Source organism: Lacerta agilis, chromosome 2, assembly GCF_009819535.1.
Source record: "Lacerta agilis isolate rLacAgi1 chromosome 2, rLacAgi1.pri, whole genome shotgun sequence".
Lineage (NCBI taxonomy): Eukaryota > Metazoa > Chordata > Lepidosauria > Squamata > Lacertidae > Lacerta > Lacerta agilis.
In genome coordinates this window covers 112,007,294-112,023,948 of record NC_046313.1, presented here as the reverse complement: position 1 = coordinate 112,023,948, position 16,655 = coordinate 112,007,294, and the positions used below count along the sequence as shown (strand labels likewise).

Genomic DNA, 16,655 nt, shown 5'->3' with positions numbered 1-16,655 from the left:
GTGGTACCTCTGGTTACATACTTACTGTATTTTTCGCTCCATAAGACACACTTTTTTCCTCCTAAAAAGTAAGGGGAAATATCTGTGCGTCTTATGGAGCGAATGGTGGTCCCTGGAGCCGAATTGCCCAGGGGCCAAAAGCAGATAGTGCTTTTTATTTTACAAAGAGAAAAAGGGGTGTTGAAAGGACCCCACTCAGCAGCTGATCAGCAAGAGATCGGGAGAGAGATAAGAGTCCCGGCTCCCTTTCAGCCCCGCCCTCCACTGTTGAATGTGCTGCAGAGGGAGGTTGTTTGTTTCCCCAGACATGTGACTGGCTGATTAGATTATCTGTCTGGAAACTGTAGAAATGGCTCCCTTTCCTTCAGAAGCTGCAGAAATGTGAGTTGAACCCCATAAAAACGGGGCTTTTCCTCTTTGCTTCCCCCCCCCCTTTGCAAAAGGAGCTTTGCTTTTCCCCCTTTGCAAAAAAAGCTGCAAAACTTTTAGCTGATCCTCAAAAAACAGGGCTTTTGGAGGAGGAAAACCAGAAAAATATTTTTTTCTTGTTTCCTTCTCTAAAAACGAGGTGCGCCCTATGGTCCGGTGCGCCCTATGGAGTGAAAAATAACCTGAAACTGTTCTTCACCTGAAGCACCACTTTAACTAATGGGGCCTCCCGCTGCCCCTGTGTCGTCAGAGCACGATTTCTGTTCTTATCCTGAAGCAAAGTTCTTAACCTGAAGCGTTATTTCTGGGTTAGCAGAGTATGTAACCTGAAGGATATGTAATCCGAGGTACCACTGTAACTGTTTTAAGCAAGCTGCTAGGGTCTGACACGACTCGCTTTCAGTACTGCTCGCACCTGCAAAAGGGCAAACTGCTTTGCTCCCATTTTGCGCAGGCACCCACAGCTTCCTGCTGAAATCCGGTAACTGTCAGGTGAGGGGTTGCCCTGCTTTGGTTTACCATAATGCAAAAGCCTGTGTCCCCAACCCCACACCGAGGTATCTGGTTGCGCACTGTGAGAACAGGATGCTGGACTACATTATGTGCAAATAAAAGATAATGGAAGAGGAGATTGTGGGAGAGATACCCGATGTGAGGGGAGGGGGTGACAACAGGAGAAATACGTCTACAGTTTGCACATCCAACCTGCAAATGTCTACGTCCTAAGTGACATTTTACACTTATTTTCAGCTGCTTTTCGTTTTAATGTGAAAAGGAGTTCTGTCCCATGGGGATGAAGGGCCAGAGGGCCCCTGAACTCAGCAGGGATGGCTCACTGTGTTTTGAAGTAAATTCACATTCCCATCTAAGAAATGGAGGAGGGATATCTACCCAGAGACCAAAGTTACTTCACGGCACCGCTGATGAAAAGCTGCCCCTTGTTCCAAGATGCTTCAGAAAGGGCCCTTTTCTGTGTGGATTCTCTGATGTGTAAGAATGTTCTCCCAACCAATCAAGAGGATTCGAAAGGCGACTGTAATTACCTCAATGCCTCAATTTCAGGAGTATACAGCAGGTCTGGTTTGATCCAGCAAGACTCTGTTTTTCTCTTCTGCATTTATCCTTATATGTGAGAAGCCCCAAATTACAGCAGAAACCTTCTCCAACATCGGTCTCGAATGATTTTTAAACGTGATGTATTTTGCCCAAAACGTATTACACTTTGGGAGCAGGGTTTTGTTTGTTTGTTTTTTAAAGAGAGGAAACGTTCATAAGGTTTCAAGCCCTGCGTGGGTTTTCTGATGATGCATGAGCTTATCTTTCCGGGGAAAGGTTTTTTGGCACTCTGAGCATTTGTGCGGTTTTGATTCCGCATGGGTTCTCTGGTGTCTTGCCAGCTTCTCCTTCTGCAAGAAGCTTTTCCCACACTCAGAACACATGAATGGCTTCTCCCCCGTGTGGATCCGCTGGTGCCGGATCAACTGGGCACTCTGGTAGAAGCTTTTCCCGCACTCGGGGCACCCGTAAGGCTTCTCTCCTGTGTGCATCCGCAGGTGAATGTCAAGGTATGACTTCCTGCTGAAGTTTTTCCCGCACTGAAGGCACTCGTAAGGCTTCTCCCCTGTGTGCATCCTCTGGTGCCTGATCAGCTGCCCTCTCTGGCAGAAACTCTTCCCACACTGTAAGCAAGTGTAGGGCTTCTCTCCCGTGTGGATTCTCTGGTGTCTGATCAGCTGCCCGCTCTGGCAGAAGCTCTTCCTGCACTGCGGACACTCGTAAGGCTTCTCCCCGGTATGGATCCTCTGGTGGGTGACAAGTGAGGACTTGTTGCTGAAGCTCTTTGCGCAGTGCAGGCAATCGTACGGCTTCTCGCCCGTGTGGATTCTCTGGTGGGTGATAAGATGCGATCGCGTGCTGAAGCTCTTCCCGCACTGCGGGCACTCGTAAGGCCTCTCCCCCAAGTGGATTCTCTGGTGTGCAAGAAGGTTCTCCCTCCGGCAGAAGCTCTTCCCGCACTCAAGGCACTCGTAGGGCCTCTCGGCCGTGTGGATCATCTGGTGCACGATGAGCCCCGATTGGTGCTCGAATGCCTGCCCGCACTTTCGGCACATGTGGCACTCCTCTCCTGCGCGGATCGTGCCGGCGTTATCAGCCACGGCGGTTTCCACCTCCTGAATGGAGATGCCCCACTTCTTCATGGCCCGCTGCCAGTGCTGCCTGTCAGACTCGTAGCCCTGATCGAAGGCTTCGGACTTCACAGAAACGTCCCTGGGGGAACCCCCCGGGAACCTCCCATCAGAACTGGCTGACCTGGGGCCTTCATGATGCGTCCTGCCCATCTCACTCTCACTGGCAGTGCCATCGCCTGAAGAGATTAGAGAGACAAGAAAACACAGGCCGTGATATAGCTCCATCTGACAGGAGAGGAGGAAAACAGAAGCTACCATGGAGGCAGAACAATGGCCTCCACCCTACTGCTTCAAAACAAAGGTGGCAAGTTGTTAAGAAGCCTGAAGCTTTCTTACTAGGTATTGTAGGTACATACATTGAAAAAAAGGACATTAAACTTTTCCAATACGCAGTGACTACAGCTAGGATTTTGCTAGCACAAAGGTGGAAACAAGAAGAATTACCGACGAAAGAAGAATGGACAGTGAAACTGATGGAATATGCAGAACTGGACAAAATGACGGGAAGAATCTGGGAACAACGGGACCAGAAATTCATCAAAGACTGGTTAAAGTTTACGAATTATTTAAAAGACAATTTACAATTGAATACGCTAATAGGACTTCAAGAAGTTTTGTAGTTAATGTGTAGAAATATTATTGTAAATATGGTAGTTAGAGTAAGCAGGAATTTTATGATAATGTAAGCAATGGTTGATTAAAGAAGTATAATATTAAGATATAATTTTGAAAGCCATGTGGAAGGACTGAGGGTAGTCATGGCTATGTCAGCCAAAATTGAAAAATGTATGAGAATGTATGTTGGATTTGTTTTGTAGTAGTATAGTATAAAAAATAATAAAAATTATTTAAAAACAAAAACAAAGGTGGCAAGAGTTTTGAGGTGACAGGATGAAGCCCATTGCTTCTGATTAAAACATTTATTCTCTGAGGTTTGGGTTGTGAGTGTTGCTGCTTTTTAAGACAAAGCAGCACCATTTACACACAAGATATTAGGCTCAGGGGAACTGCAAGGTTTAGTGAGGTGTAGACACAGAGAAAAACTTTAGAAAAACAACCCAGAGGAGGCCCTAACCCAACGAACATCCACTGAGCTGTGGCACTCCTTCCTTTTGAATGCTTACTTTCACAGTACTCGGCTGCTGGGAAAATGTCATCCTGAGATCCCTCTGGGAAATCTTCGGCCGTGTCTTCCAGATGAGGGATCCCTTCTCCTGGAGGAGATTCTTCTTTGATCTCATTTGCAGCTGTGATGCAGGGAAAGAGAAAGACCAGGAGGGAAATAGGAGTCCCTCTGTCAGAAAAGGGAAGAAACTTCAGAAAATAGAGAGGTTTCTAGACTGCGCACAACCTATACTGTAGTGGAAACACCGAAAAATATATTGTAACTCTGGCTGGATCTAGAGACGTCAAAGAAGAGTTTCGGTTAAATGTGTTGTAAACTCATACAGGGAAATTGAGTTGGGAAAGACGGGACTCCACAACGTCATCTGGTGTCACCAGGGCCGTCTTAAGCATATCTGGCGCCGTGGTGCAAAGATCCCTCCGGCACACACACACACACACCATTTCCCCAGTGTTGTTGGCCTTTTTTAAGGGGGGGGAACCGATTCCTCAGGCTTGTTGTCCTTACGCATTATCTCTAACAAGCCCTTACAACAAAATAAAATGGAAGGGCAGAAGAAAATCTAATGAAGTCCTCAGTTCCAAAGCAAGACTCATTCAAGACTCAGCAGTTCTTCTAATTCATCCCCATTATTCAAATTACCACATATCAAACAGTTAAAGCAATCACCAGTTTGTTCTTTAAATAATTTGATAAAGACACAGAGGATGAAGTTCCCGGCCAATTTTTGTTTAAGTACAAAGCTGACGTTTTCAAATATTTCAAATTATAGATTTCTAAGGCATGTATGGTCCCATCACACAGGTGGGCAGTTACCTGCAAAACCTCCTTTTTCTGTTTCCTCAGGGTCTTGAGTGAATAAATCTTCTTTTCCTTCCTGCCAGGGGACGGAGTCTGGTTTGGGAATCAAAAGTCCTTTACAGAAGGGAAGAAAACACAGGAAGTTAAGGAGTGATTTCTGTCATCTCAAGTCATCTAAGCTAGAAAAACTTTCCCCTGACATGCTACTTTTCTAACTACGGGGAAATATTTCCCTGGTTTTTAAAAAGGTGAAGGAACACTTCAAAACACGCCACTGCAGAGCAGCAACTCCCAGAGTAGCTTAACTATCAGTCCCTCTCTACCAGGGATTTCTGGGACTTGTAGCCCTGTGAGGGGAAATAGGGGGGTCACCTGGCAACTCTCAGAACCCTTAACAAACTACATAGAATCATAGAGTTTGACGGGACCCCAAGGGTTGACTAGTCCAATCGCTGCAACGCAGGAATCTCAACTAAAGCATCCAAGACAGCCGGCTACCCAGCCTCTGCTTAAAAACCTCCAAGGAAGCAGAGTCCAGCACCTTCCGAGGAAGATCATTCCACTGTCAAACAGCTCTTTCGGCCAGAAAGTTCTTCCTGTTTGGTTGGAATCTCCTTCCTTGTAATAAGGATAATAATAATTCTTAAGATTTAGTGTCAGGAGTATAATGTATTCCTGGACACCGCAGAGTTAGACGCAGACTTTTCTGGAAGCTTCTGGCTGTTGTGAAATTGACTAGACAGCTCAACGCAGGAACTCAGCAACTCACTGGATAACTATATACAGTATTTATTGATTGAAGCAACTAGCATCCATAGGTTACTATTTACAGACTTTACAAATAAAAGAAACAAAACATAAAATCTTTCCTCTCTGTCTCTCTCTCTCTGCACTGACCACTTTCTCCACACACTAACCACACTAACCACAAAGCTCTCACACAGAGCTCAGTTCTTTAGGAACTCAATTGACCTATCACGGGTCGTTGCTAAGGGTATGAGAGAGAGCAGATCTGGGCTTTTTGCCAACTATTAATTGCTTGGAGATAAACAGCTGAAATTCTGCACGTAGGCAACTCTGAAATCTCTTATCAACAACAACAACAACAACAACAACAACAACAATATGCTGTTCATCTGAATATGTACCAAAGCCCCCCTACATTTTCCTATCTTTCAGTATACGTTGGAGGACAGAGTGGAAAGCTGAGCAGAAGGGGAAATGAAATGAGAGAAAAGAGGGTGCAGCCAGCCAGAATCCCAAACTGAAGTGCACTCTGCTGCAACCTTTTATCGCAGGTTCCACTTGTAAGCTAAGAAACAGAAGGGACATACAGTCGTACCTTGGTTTTTCAAACAGCTTAGTTCTCGAGCGTTTCGGCTCCCAAACGCCGCAAACCCGGAAGTGAGTGTTCCGGTTTGCGAACTATTTTTAGAAGCCGAACATCCGACAAGGCTTCCGCCGCTTCCAATTGGCTGCAGGAGCATCCTGCAGCCAATCAAAAGCTGCGCTTTGTTTCCAAATGTTTTGGAAGTTGAATGGACTTCCGGAATGGATTCCGTTCAACTTCCAATGTACGACTGTACTAGGGTCAATTCTATTTTTAAAGAATTGATAAATAGTCGTGGTTGACATACAGTCATACCTCATGTTATGATCGCTGCCGGTTACGTCTTTTCAGGTTGCGCTCCGTGCCAAACCTGGAAGTACCGGAACAGGTTACTTCCAGGTTTCGGTTGCCGCGCATGCGCAGAAGCGCTAAATCGCGCTTGCGCAAAAGCGCTGAATTACATCACGCGCGTACGCAGACGCGGCACTGCGTGATATGAACACTGCGGGTTGCGGACGTGCCTCCGTCACGGATTACGTCCACAACCCGAGCATCCACTGTACATGGAAGACACGAGCTGCTTTTTCCCTCCCCCTTGCTCCCTTACAGGCTACTGCAGAGGAGATTCTTACCCAGTGAGGCCATATTCCCATAATTCTCCAACGTGACCTCCTTGTACAGAACTCTTTGGTCCAGATCCAGCAAGGCCCATTCTTCCTCTGCAAAGTAAACCGCCACCTCCTCGAAAGCCAACAGTCCCTGAAACAAGGAAAATGTTCCTTCCTCAACGCTTGCTGTCTAGACATATTATCATTTATTGCCTTTATATCCCCTCAGGAGTTCAAGGGGATGTAATTGGTTCACCACCACTCCAGCTCATCTCCTGTTGTTATCACAGAATTATAGCATTGGAAGCGAATCCCAACCCCAGGCAACAGAGGGGGGTCATCATCTCAACAACTCTGTAAAGTGGGTTATAGGCTAAGAGACAGTGACAGGCCCAAGGTCGCCCAGTGAGGTTCATGGCTGGGATCCCCCAGGTTCTAGTCCGACACTCTAACCCAGGGGTCAGCAAACTTTTTCAGCAGGGGATCAGTCCACTGTCCCTCAGACCTTGTGGGGGGCGGGGCAGACTACATTTTGAAAAGAAGGGGGGGGGAAATGAACGAATTCCTATTCCCCACCAATAATCCAGAAGTGCATTTTAAATAAAAGGGCACATTCTACTCATGTAAAAACACACTGATTCCCGGACCATCTGTGGGCTAGATTTAGAAGGCGATTGGGCCAGATCTGGCCCCCAGGCCTTAGTTTGCCTACCCATACTCTAACCACTACATCACAACAACTTTCCCAGGAAGAAGAAGAAGAGTTTGGATTTGATATCCCGCTTTTCACTACCCGAAGGAGTCTCAAAGCGGCTAACATTCTCCTTTCCCTTCCTCCCCCACAACAAACACTCTGTGAGGTGAGTGGGGCTGAGAGACTTCAGAGAAGTGTGACTAGCCCAAGGTCACCCAGCAGCTGCATGTGGAGGAGCGGAGACACGAACCCGGTTCCCCAGATTACGAGTCTACCACTCTTAACCACTACACCACACTGGCAAGGATGCAAGAAGGATGCAAGAAGTCTCCTTGTTAGTTTACAAGAGAGGTGGGGGACCTTTTTTGACCCAATGGGACAGACCCTTATTAATCTCCACCCCGTTCCATTGGCCAACTTTGACAGGTGGGTGGGGCAACCCATCTGATGTCGTTGTGATGTCGGGTGGTTGACAGGTGGGTTGTCCCACCCACCAGCCCAAGACCCTTGGCACAGCTCCTCCCAAGCTCCTGGCAGTCAGCTGGGAACTGCAGTGCAAAGCGACTTTGCCAGTCTTCTTCTGGGGACTTCCCAGGCGCTGAACGGCGGGTTGGCAAGAGTCAGATCATGGAGGAACGTGGGACTTGAGCACAACAGCATTCTCCCCTCCTGTGCTCTCCCAGAACTGAGATTTAGAAGCATTCCTACAGTGGAGTTGTCAGGATGCTGTCAGTGGCTCCCAGCTGGTTGCCCAGGAAAGTATAAAGACAAGGAAAAGTTTCTTACTGTCCTTTTTTATTTCAGTATTACAGAGAGAGGCTATAGAACCCAGCCTCTTGGAGAATTGTGTTGTCCTGATTGAATCTCCACCCCCTGTCTCTCCCACTTCCTTGTCGCCATTCTCATCATCTCCTCTACAGGTGCTGCTGTGTGCCCTCTGTCTTTGAGCTCTTTGCTCTCCTACTTTTAAGGCTCACCGGGTTCTGGGAGATGGAGGTTCTGGGGTGCTTTCTATTGACACTGTGTCAGGATGGGGAGGCAGTCTCCACCATTCCTCCTCTGCCCAGTCCCCGACAGAAGGCAGAACATGGCCATCAGGGTTAGTAAGACGCTTTGAGATTTGTTTTACTGCAAAGTGACAAACAAATGCAATAGAGTCATATCTTGGATCCCGAATGCCTTGGAACTCAGACGTTTTGGCTCCCGAACACTACAAATCCGGAAGTGAGTGTTCCGGTTTGCGAACGTTCTTTGGAAACACCAAATGTCCGATGGGGCTTCCGTGACTTCTGATTGGCTGCAGGAGCTTCCTGCAGTCAATCAGAAGCTGCACTTTGGTTTCCAAACGTTTTGGAAGTTGAACGGACTTCTGGAATGGATTCCGTTTGACTTCCAAGGTACGAACCAGAAAAAAGCATGCGCATCCAACATCCGGCAAATTCTTAACCACATGGCAAACCACCTCAACTACATCTCTATTTCCTCTTCCTCATCTTCCCTCCCCAACCTCCACAACTCCCATTTTCAGGCCTCACCTGAGTTGGCTCCGGAGCAGGATGAAGAGATGAGCCACAGGAAATCAGAGGCCGCGTCCCACTGGCTACAAGGCAGGAAGGGATGGGAGAAGCAAAATGGGAGAAAGGCCACCATTACATTCATTTCATTTATTTCAAAAAATTATCAGGTCACCAGGCTACAATTCTACAATTATATTATTTCTACAATTAATTCTACAATTATATTATTCCATTATTGCTAAACCACTCTGAGAATCATGGCTCTGGGAGTAGAATAGGGGTCTCCCCAGGATCCATTGGGGAAGCCATGATGATATAAAGCAGCTTTAAATGTACCGGTAGGTTGTTTATGTTTAATGTTATACACATATACCTAGGTCTATGGAGGCAGTGAGAGATTTTACTTTCTTAGGTTCCATGATCACTGCAGGTGATGACAGCAGTCACAAAATTAAAAGATGCCTGCTTCTTGGGTGAAAAGCAATGACAAATCTGGACAGCATCTTAAAAAGCAGAGACATCACCTTGCTGACAAAGGTCCGTATAGTTAAAGCTATGGTTTTCCCAGTAGTGATGTATGGAAGTGAGAGCTGGACCATAAAGAAGGCTGATCACCAAATAATTGATGCTTTTGAATTATGGTGCTGGAGGAGACTCTTGAGAGTCCCATGGACTGCAAGAAGATCAAGCCTATCCATTCTTAAGGAAATCAGGCCTGAGTGCTCACTGGAAGGACAGATCCTGAAGTTGAGGCTCCAGTACTTTGGCCACCTCATGAGAAGAGAAGACTCCCTGGAAAAGACCCTGATGTTGGGGGAAATTGAGGGCACAAGGAGAAGGGGAGGACACAGGACGAGATGGTTGGACATTGTTCCTGAAGCTACCAACATGAGTCTGACCAAACTGCGGGAAGCAGTGGAAGACAGGAGTGCCGGGCGTGCTCTGGTCCATGGGGTCACGAAGAGTCGGACACGACTAAACGACTAAACAACAACATGCCCCTTTGAATTCATGACTGACGGAAACAAAACCTTTGTAAACAAGCCACTTTTGTAAAGTCTCATCCATCCCTTAACTCCTTACCAAGCAGACTGGCATCTTCATTCACTTCCTCCTCCTCCTCTTTGCATAAAGGTCCTGGCTGAATGCCCAAAATTGAGAGGAGACCCAGAGCAGTCTCCCTTTTTTCCTCCTCAGGTACCTGGAGCAACAGAGATGACATAAGAGCACCAGACGAGTATTTTGGATAAGACCAGTTGGCCCATCTAGTCCAGAATCCTGTTCCTACTAAATGCCTGTGGGGAAGGACCCCCTTGTTCAGGGCAGAGTGACGGAAGTTAGAGGGAGCACCAAAAGGAAACGGTACTATTCTAGCCAGGAGTGGGGAAACCTACAAGCATCTCCAGATATTGCTGGACTACAACTCCCATCATCCCAGACCATTGACCATGCTAGCTGCAAGGGCTGATGGGAGTTGGAGTCCATCAACACCCTAAAGGCACGAGGCTGGCAAAGCTTGATTTAGAGGAGTGGGGTGGGTTCTGTTGCCACTGATAATAAATGGGCAGTCAGAAAATGACATGAGTATTGAGTGAGCGGGATCCTGTTTAACGGGTTTTGATGTTTTGCTTCAATTGTTTAATTTGGCAGTTTTGTATACTGCTCTGCAAATGAAGAAGAAGAAGAAGAAGAAGAAGAAGAAGAAGAAGAAGAAGAAGAAGAAGTGCCCTTTTGGATATTCAGTGGCCTCACCTTCCGTTCCCATCCCTGAGGCTCATCCTCTTCCTGGCTCAGCAGGAAGTCCTCTGCCAGGGCCACTGCTTCAGCACAGCTCTCTGCGCCCCCTGCCTTGACCCAGTCCTGCATTTCCTGAGGTAGGACGGCCAAGAACTGCTCCAGGACCAGCATCTCAACCATCTGCTCTTTGGTGTGCTTCTCCGGCTTCAGCCACTGACAGCACAGCTCCCGGAGCCGCCTGCAAATATCTCGGGGTCCCTCCGTCTCCCGGTAGCAGAAATGTCTGAAGCGTTTACGCTGGATTTCGGCACTAATGTCACCCGGGACAGTTGCCCTTTCCACCTTGGCATCTCCCCGCCCTCTGGCATGCAGGCTCTTGGGGGCTTCCGCGTTGAGATATGGTGAGATTTGGGTCAACCTCTCCGCTCTAGGACACCAGTCACTTTGGCCTTCCTCTCCGATGGAGACCTTATCTCCCCATCGAAGCTGCGGATTATCCCATCCTGTTTGAGGCAGTTGCAGGCCCCTCAAAAAGTCATGCCACTGGATTTCCCAGTGTTGGGCCAAACCTTCCTCGGGTTCCTGTTTAATCTGTAGCTGTGGCGGACCTTTGGAAATGCCTTGAGCTGTCGCAGCTTGCACAAAATGGCAGCCTTTATCTCCTTGTTCTTCTCCAATTGAATAATCTGGTGCTTCTGCCTCTTCCAATTTAATTCCTACAGGCAACTCAGGAGCGAATAAAGGCTGGAATTGGAAGCCTACAGCTGCCATCCCTGATCCTCCAGACATCGAAGAGGCCTCTTTCTGTTTCACCTCAATGGAGCTGGATCTACAGATTTGGATCTACAGATAACTAGAAGGAGGCTGCTTCGGCCCTGTAAAAACGCAAAATCTTTAGGAAAGGCTGCAGGGCTAGATCTTTAGGGATCTTTAGAGGGTAGAGACGAGTCGCCTAGAAGGCGGATTCATTCTCAAGCCAGGGGGCAGGCTTCTCCCTAAAGAAAAGAAAACATAAGCATATCGGATGAAGAGTTCTGCTGGATCAGACCTGTCTTGTCCACCATCTTGGAAAATGCAACCTCCCTGGGATGGATGTAACTAGGAAGGCAGGCAGGTTGAGTCAGTCAGAGGTTTGTGGGGCAGTACCCCATTTGCCCTAGGGTAGGGATCAGCAAACTTTTTCAGCAGGTGGCCGGTCCGTTGTCCCTCAGACCTTGTGGGGGGCCGGACTATATTTTTTTCTTGGGGGGGGGTGAACGAATTCCTAGGCCCCACAAATAACCTAGAGATGCATTTTAAATAAAAGCACACATTCTACTCATGTAAAAACATGCTGATTCCAGGACCATCTGCAGGCCGGATTTAGAAGGCAATTGGGCCGGATCCGGCCCCCGGGCCTTAGTTTGCCTACCCATGCCCTAGGGCCAGCCTCCATTGCTCTTTCTTCTATACAACTATTAAAGGCGCGGGATCCCTGCCCTCTTTTTCATGGGGTAACTGTGCCCCTGAAGGACCAGGTGCACAGCCTGGGAGTCATTTTGGACTCACAGCTGTCCATGGAGGCACAGGTTAATTCTGTGTCCATGGCGGCTGTCTACCAGCTCCATCTGGTACGCAGGCTGAGACCCCACCTGCCTGTGGACTGTCTCACCAGAGTGGTGCATGCTCTGGTTATCTCCCGCTTGGACTACTGCAATGTGCTCTATGTGGAGCTACCTTTGAAGGTGACCCGGAAACTGCAATTAATCCAGAATGCGGCAGCTAGACTGGTGACTGGGAGTGGCCACTGGGACCACATAACACTGGTCCTGAGAGATCTACATTGGCTCCCAGTATGTTTCCGAGCACAATTCAAAGTGTTGCTGCTGACCTTTAAAGCCCTAAACGGCCTTGGTCCAGTATACCTGAAGGAGCGTCTCCACCCCCATCATTCAGCCCGGACACTGAGATCCAGCACCGAGGGCCTTCTGGCGGTTCCCTCACTGCGAGAAGCAAAGCTACAGGGAACCAGGCAGAGGGCCTTCTCGGTAGTGGCGCCCACCCTGTGGAACGCCCTCCCATCACAGGTCAAGGAAATAAACAACTACCTGACATTCAGAAAATACCTGAAGGCAGCCCTTTTTAGGGAAGTTTTTAATGTGTGATATTTTTGTATTTGATTTCTGTTGGAAGCCACCCAGAGTGGCTGGGGAAAACCAGCCAGATGGGTGGGGTACAAATAATAAATATTATTATTATTATTAGTATTATTATTATTATTATCCGGCTACCCCTCTCTCTCCCCTCCCTTTCTTTCATTTCAGGGGATCCCTGAAAGCAAAGTTGTGGAGAATTCCCTACAAGCTGCATTTGAGGTTAAAATTAGAACCTGCCTCCTCCTGGTGGTTTTACTTAGAAGAGGCAGATGGCTAAATAAGCACGTGTGGCTTATTCCACTGTGTACACATTAGAGAAGACTCTTACTTTGCTCCTGCTGAAAGGATCTAAAACTTGGGATAGCTCAGTCGGTAGAGCATGAGGCCCTTCATCTCAGGGTTGTGGGTTCGAGCCCCATGTTGTGCAAAAGAATCCTGCATTGCAGCGGGTTGTCCAAGACAACACTTGAGGTCCCTTCTAACTCTACAATTCAGCAACTCAGACCCTTACAACCACACCTGACAACCCCCCCCCCCAAAAAAAACTGCTACCAGAATTGTAGAAACAGCATTAGGTGGCCACCTTCCCTCCCTCTGTCATGTTCCTGTGCAGCCTGAGAGACACAGAAATTAAGCAAAGGGACATTTTTTACTGACACCACCCCCTAAATTTTGCCTTATAATGTGCGTTAATATTATTGCTGCCACCTTTTCACCCCGTCTCACTCCTGTACCTATTACAGCAGCCAGGGACACCGAAAATAAGCAAAGGGGACATTTGTTTCCTGACACCCCTTACCCCAAATTTCCCCACCTGAACTGCTGAAACAACATTAGGTTGCCACCTTTCTGCATCTACCATGCTCCTGTGTTCATTACAGCAGCCAGAGGCACGGAAAATACACATTTTCTCCTGACATTCACACTCCGCACAGTTGCCGCCTGTGTTGTGGGGGGACAACATTGAGTTGCCACATTTCCTCCCTGTGTCAAGCTCCTGTGCTTTTTGCACCAGCAGCCTGAGACGACAAGAAATAAACAAGAGAGTCTCCCCTGTCTTCGTGGTGGTGGTGGTTTGTGTGGCTTGCCTGATTTTTTTAAATAAAAACGACGAAAGCAAACCGTAATCATAAATCTTTGCACCATAGCTGTCAACTTTTCCCTTTTTTAAGGGAAATTCACTTATTCCGAATGGGATTCCTCGCAAGAAAAGGGAAAAGTTGACAGCTATGCTTTGCACCCCAGTGGAGTTTCTTCCTCTCATTCTGTTTATTTCAGACGCAGCTCCCAAACGTGAGCAATTGATGCAAACGATATTATTAATAATAATGACTGCATCCTTGCAACCTCATGCAAGGACCTGGGTGAGAGAGCATCTTCGCTGCTCCTTGCAGGCCCCTGTTCAGATGCCTTTTCTCCCTCTTTTTACTCCTCCATCCCTTGCAGGGACAAATATTCCCTTTGTCCAAAAACAGCCACCCGCCTTCCCCACCCTTTTCTTTCAACTCACCCCTCCAGCACGCCCTGCAAGCAGCACCTCTACCCCCTTCCCAAAGATCTCTCTGTGTGTGTCTCTGAGCAAAGGAGGCCTCTGCATCCCCAGAAGGGAGGGAGAGAAGGAGGGAGAATAAGAAAAATAGCAATAATAAACACAGGAAGGTCCTTTTGGCATCCCTCCTTCTCGGGAGCCTTTCTAGGAAGCTGGGCACCATCTTCTCCTTTTCCTTAACCCTTTCCAAAGGCAGAGTAGGAAGCAACCGCTGGAGGGAGAAGGAATCGATTTCACATCATGGTTCAAAACCGCACCAGGGACATTAGGAACCTGCCTTACTTAGGCCAAGTCAGACTGTTGGTCCGTCTAGCTCAGGATGTCTGCACTGACTGGCAACAGCTCTCCAGGACAGGAGACTGTTTTAATATCAGGGTTGTGGGTTCGAGCCCCAGGTTGGGCAAAATGATTCCTGCATTGCTAGGGGGTAGGTCTAGGTGACCCTCGGGGTCCCTTCTAATTCTTGTTGTTGTTCAGTCGTTCAGTCATGTCCGACTCTTCGTGACCCCATGGACCAGAGCATGCCAGGCACGCCTATCCTTCACTGCCTCTCACAGTTTGGCCAAACTCATGCCAGTCTCTTCGAGAACACTGTCCAACCATCTCATCCTCTGTCGTCCCCTTCTCCTTGTGCCCTCCATCTTTCCCAACATCTTTTCCAGGGAGTCTTCTCTTCTCATGAGGTGGCCAAAGTACTGGAGCCTCAACTTCAGGATCTGTCCTTCTAGTGAGCACTCAGGGCTGATTTCTTTGAGAATGGATAGGTTTGATCTTCTTGCAGTCCATGGGACTCTCAAGAGTCTCCTCCAGCACCATAATTCAAAAGCATCAATTTTTCGGCGATCAGCCTTCTTTATGGTCCAGCTCTCACTTCCGTACATTACTACTGGGAAAACCATAGCTTTAACTATACGGACCTTTGTCGGCAAGGTGATGTCTTTGCTTTTTAAGATGCTGTCTAGGTTTGTCATTGCTTTTCTCCCAAGAAGCAGGCGTCTTCTAATTTCGTAACTGCTGTCACCATCTGCAGTGATCATGGAGCCCAAGAAAGTGAAATCTCTCACTGCCTCCATTTCCTCCCCTTCTATTTGCCAGGAGGTGATGGGACCAGTGGCCATGATCTTAGTTTTTTTTATGTTGAGCTTCAGACCATATTTTGCGCTCTCCTCTTTCACCCTCATTAAAAGGTTCTTTAATTCCTCCTCACTTTCTGCCATCAAGGTTGTATCATCAGCATATCTGAGGTTGTTGATATTTTTTTCGGCAATCTTAATTCCGGTTTGGGATTCATCCAGCCCAGCCTTTCGCATGATGAATTCTGCATATAAGTTAAATAAGCAGGGAGACAATATACAGCCTTGTCGTACTCCTTTCCCAATTTTGAACCAACCAGTTATTCCATATCCAGTTCTAACTGTAGCTTCTTGTCCCACATAGAGATTTCTCAGGAGACGGATGAGGTGATCAGGCACTCCCATTTCTTTAAGCACTTGCCATAGTTTGCTGTGGTCGACACAGTCTAATTCTACAATTCTATTATTATTTGTTCTTACCCTCCCAGGGCTATGGTTCCCACAGAGATTTAGTAAGCCATGACTGTTTAAAGTGGCATTAAGTTGTTTTCATATGATCAGAATTGCAGAGTTGGAAGGGACCCCCAGCGGTCCTGTAGTCCAACCCTCTGCGATGCAGGAATCTCAACTGAATAATACGTGACAGGTGGCCCTCCAACCTCTGCTTTAAAACTTCCAAGAAAGGAGACTCCATCATCTTCTGAGGAAGTCCGTTCCACTGTTGAACAGCTTTTACCATCCAGTTCTGAGCACAATTTAAGGAGGATATTGACAAACCGGAACGGGTGCAGAGGAAGGCAACCAAGATGATCAAGGGTTTGGAAACCAAGCCTTATGAGGCATGTTTGAAGGAGCTGGGTGTGTTTAGGCAGGAAAAGAGGAGACTGAGAGGAGATAGAATCATAGAATCACAGAGTTGGAAGAGACCACAAGGGCCATCCAGTCCAACCCCCTGCCAAGCAGATATGAGAGCCATCTTCAAAGATCTCAAGGGCTGTCACATGGAGGAAGGAGCATGCTTGTTTTCTCCTGCTCTGGATGGCGGGACTCGAACCCATGGCTTCAAGTTGCAAGAAAGGGGATTCTTCCAAATAAACTTCAGGAAGAACTTTCTGGTGCAGATGAGGCCTAGCATATAGCGCAGGCTGAGAACTAATGATTTCCTAGAAACTAGTGACTTTTCAGAATAAACATCATGGCTTTTAAATCAGGGACATACTGGAAAACAGGGTAAACAAATGCACGTTCATCACTGAATCACAGAGTTGGAAGGGAGGGACCCAAGGGTCATCTAGTCCAACCCCCTGCAACGCAGGAATCTCAGAGAAAGCATCCCTGACAGAGGGCCATCCAACCTTCAAGGAAGGCCCACAACCTCCCGAGGTAGACCTTTCCACTGTCAAACTGGGGGAGGAAGGGAAAGGAGAATGTTAGCCGCTTTGAGACTCCTTCAGGTAGTGAAAAGCG

General features: G+C 47.6%; 1 protein-coding gene across 1 annotated transcript in view; it reads right to left on the bottom strand.

The window, feature by feature from the left end:
• Positions 1-1,688: 1,688 nt before the first annotated feature.
• LOC117042455 (zinc finger protein 569-like) overlaps positions 1,689-16,655 on the bottom strand; it is a 33,755-nt gene continuing 18,788 nt past the window's right edge. The window contains exons 7-13 of the mRNA XM_033142001.1: positions 10,447-10,934; positions 9,778-9,895; positions 8,713-8,810; positions 6,508-6,634; positions 4,561-4,659; positions 3,743-3,865; positions 1,689-2,794 (exon numbers count right to left, since the gene is read on the bottom strand). Coding sequence (XP_032997892.1) covers positions 1,698-2,794; positions 3,743-3,865; positions 4,561-4,659; positions 6,508-6,634; positions 8,713-8,810; positions 9,778-9,895; positions 10,447-10,934 — 2,150 coding nt within the window. The 3' untranslated portion in view covers positions 1,689-1,697. The remainder of the gene's footprint in view (positions 2,795-3,742; positions 3,866-4,560; positions 4,660-6,507; positions 6,635-8,712; positions 8,811-9,777; positions 9,896-10,446; positions 10,935-16,655) is intronic.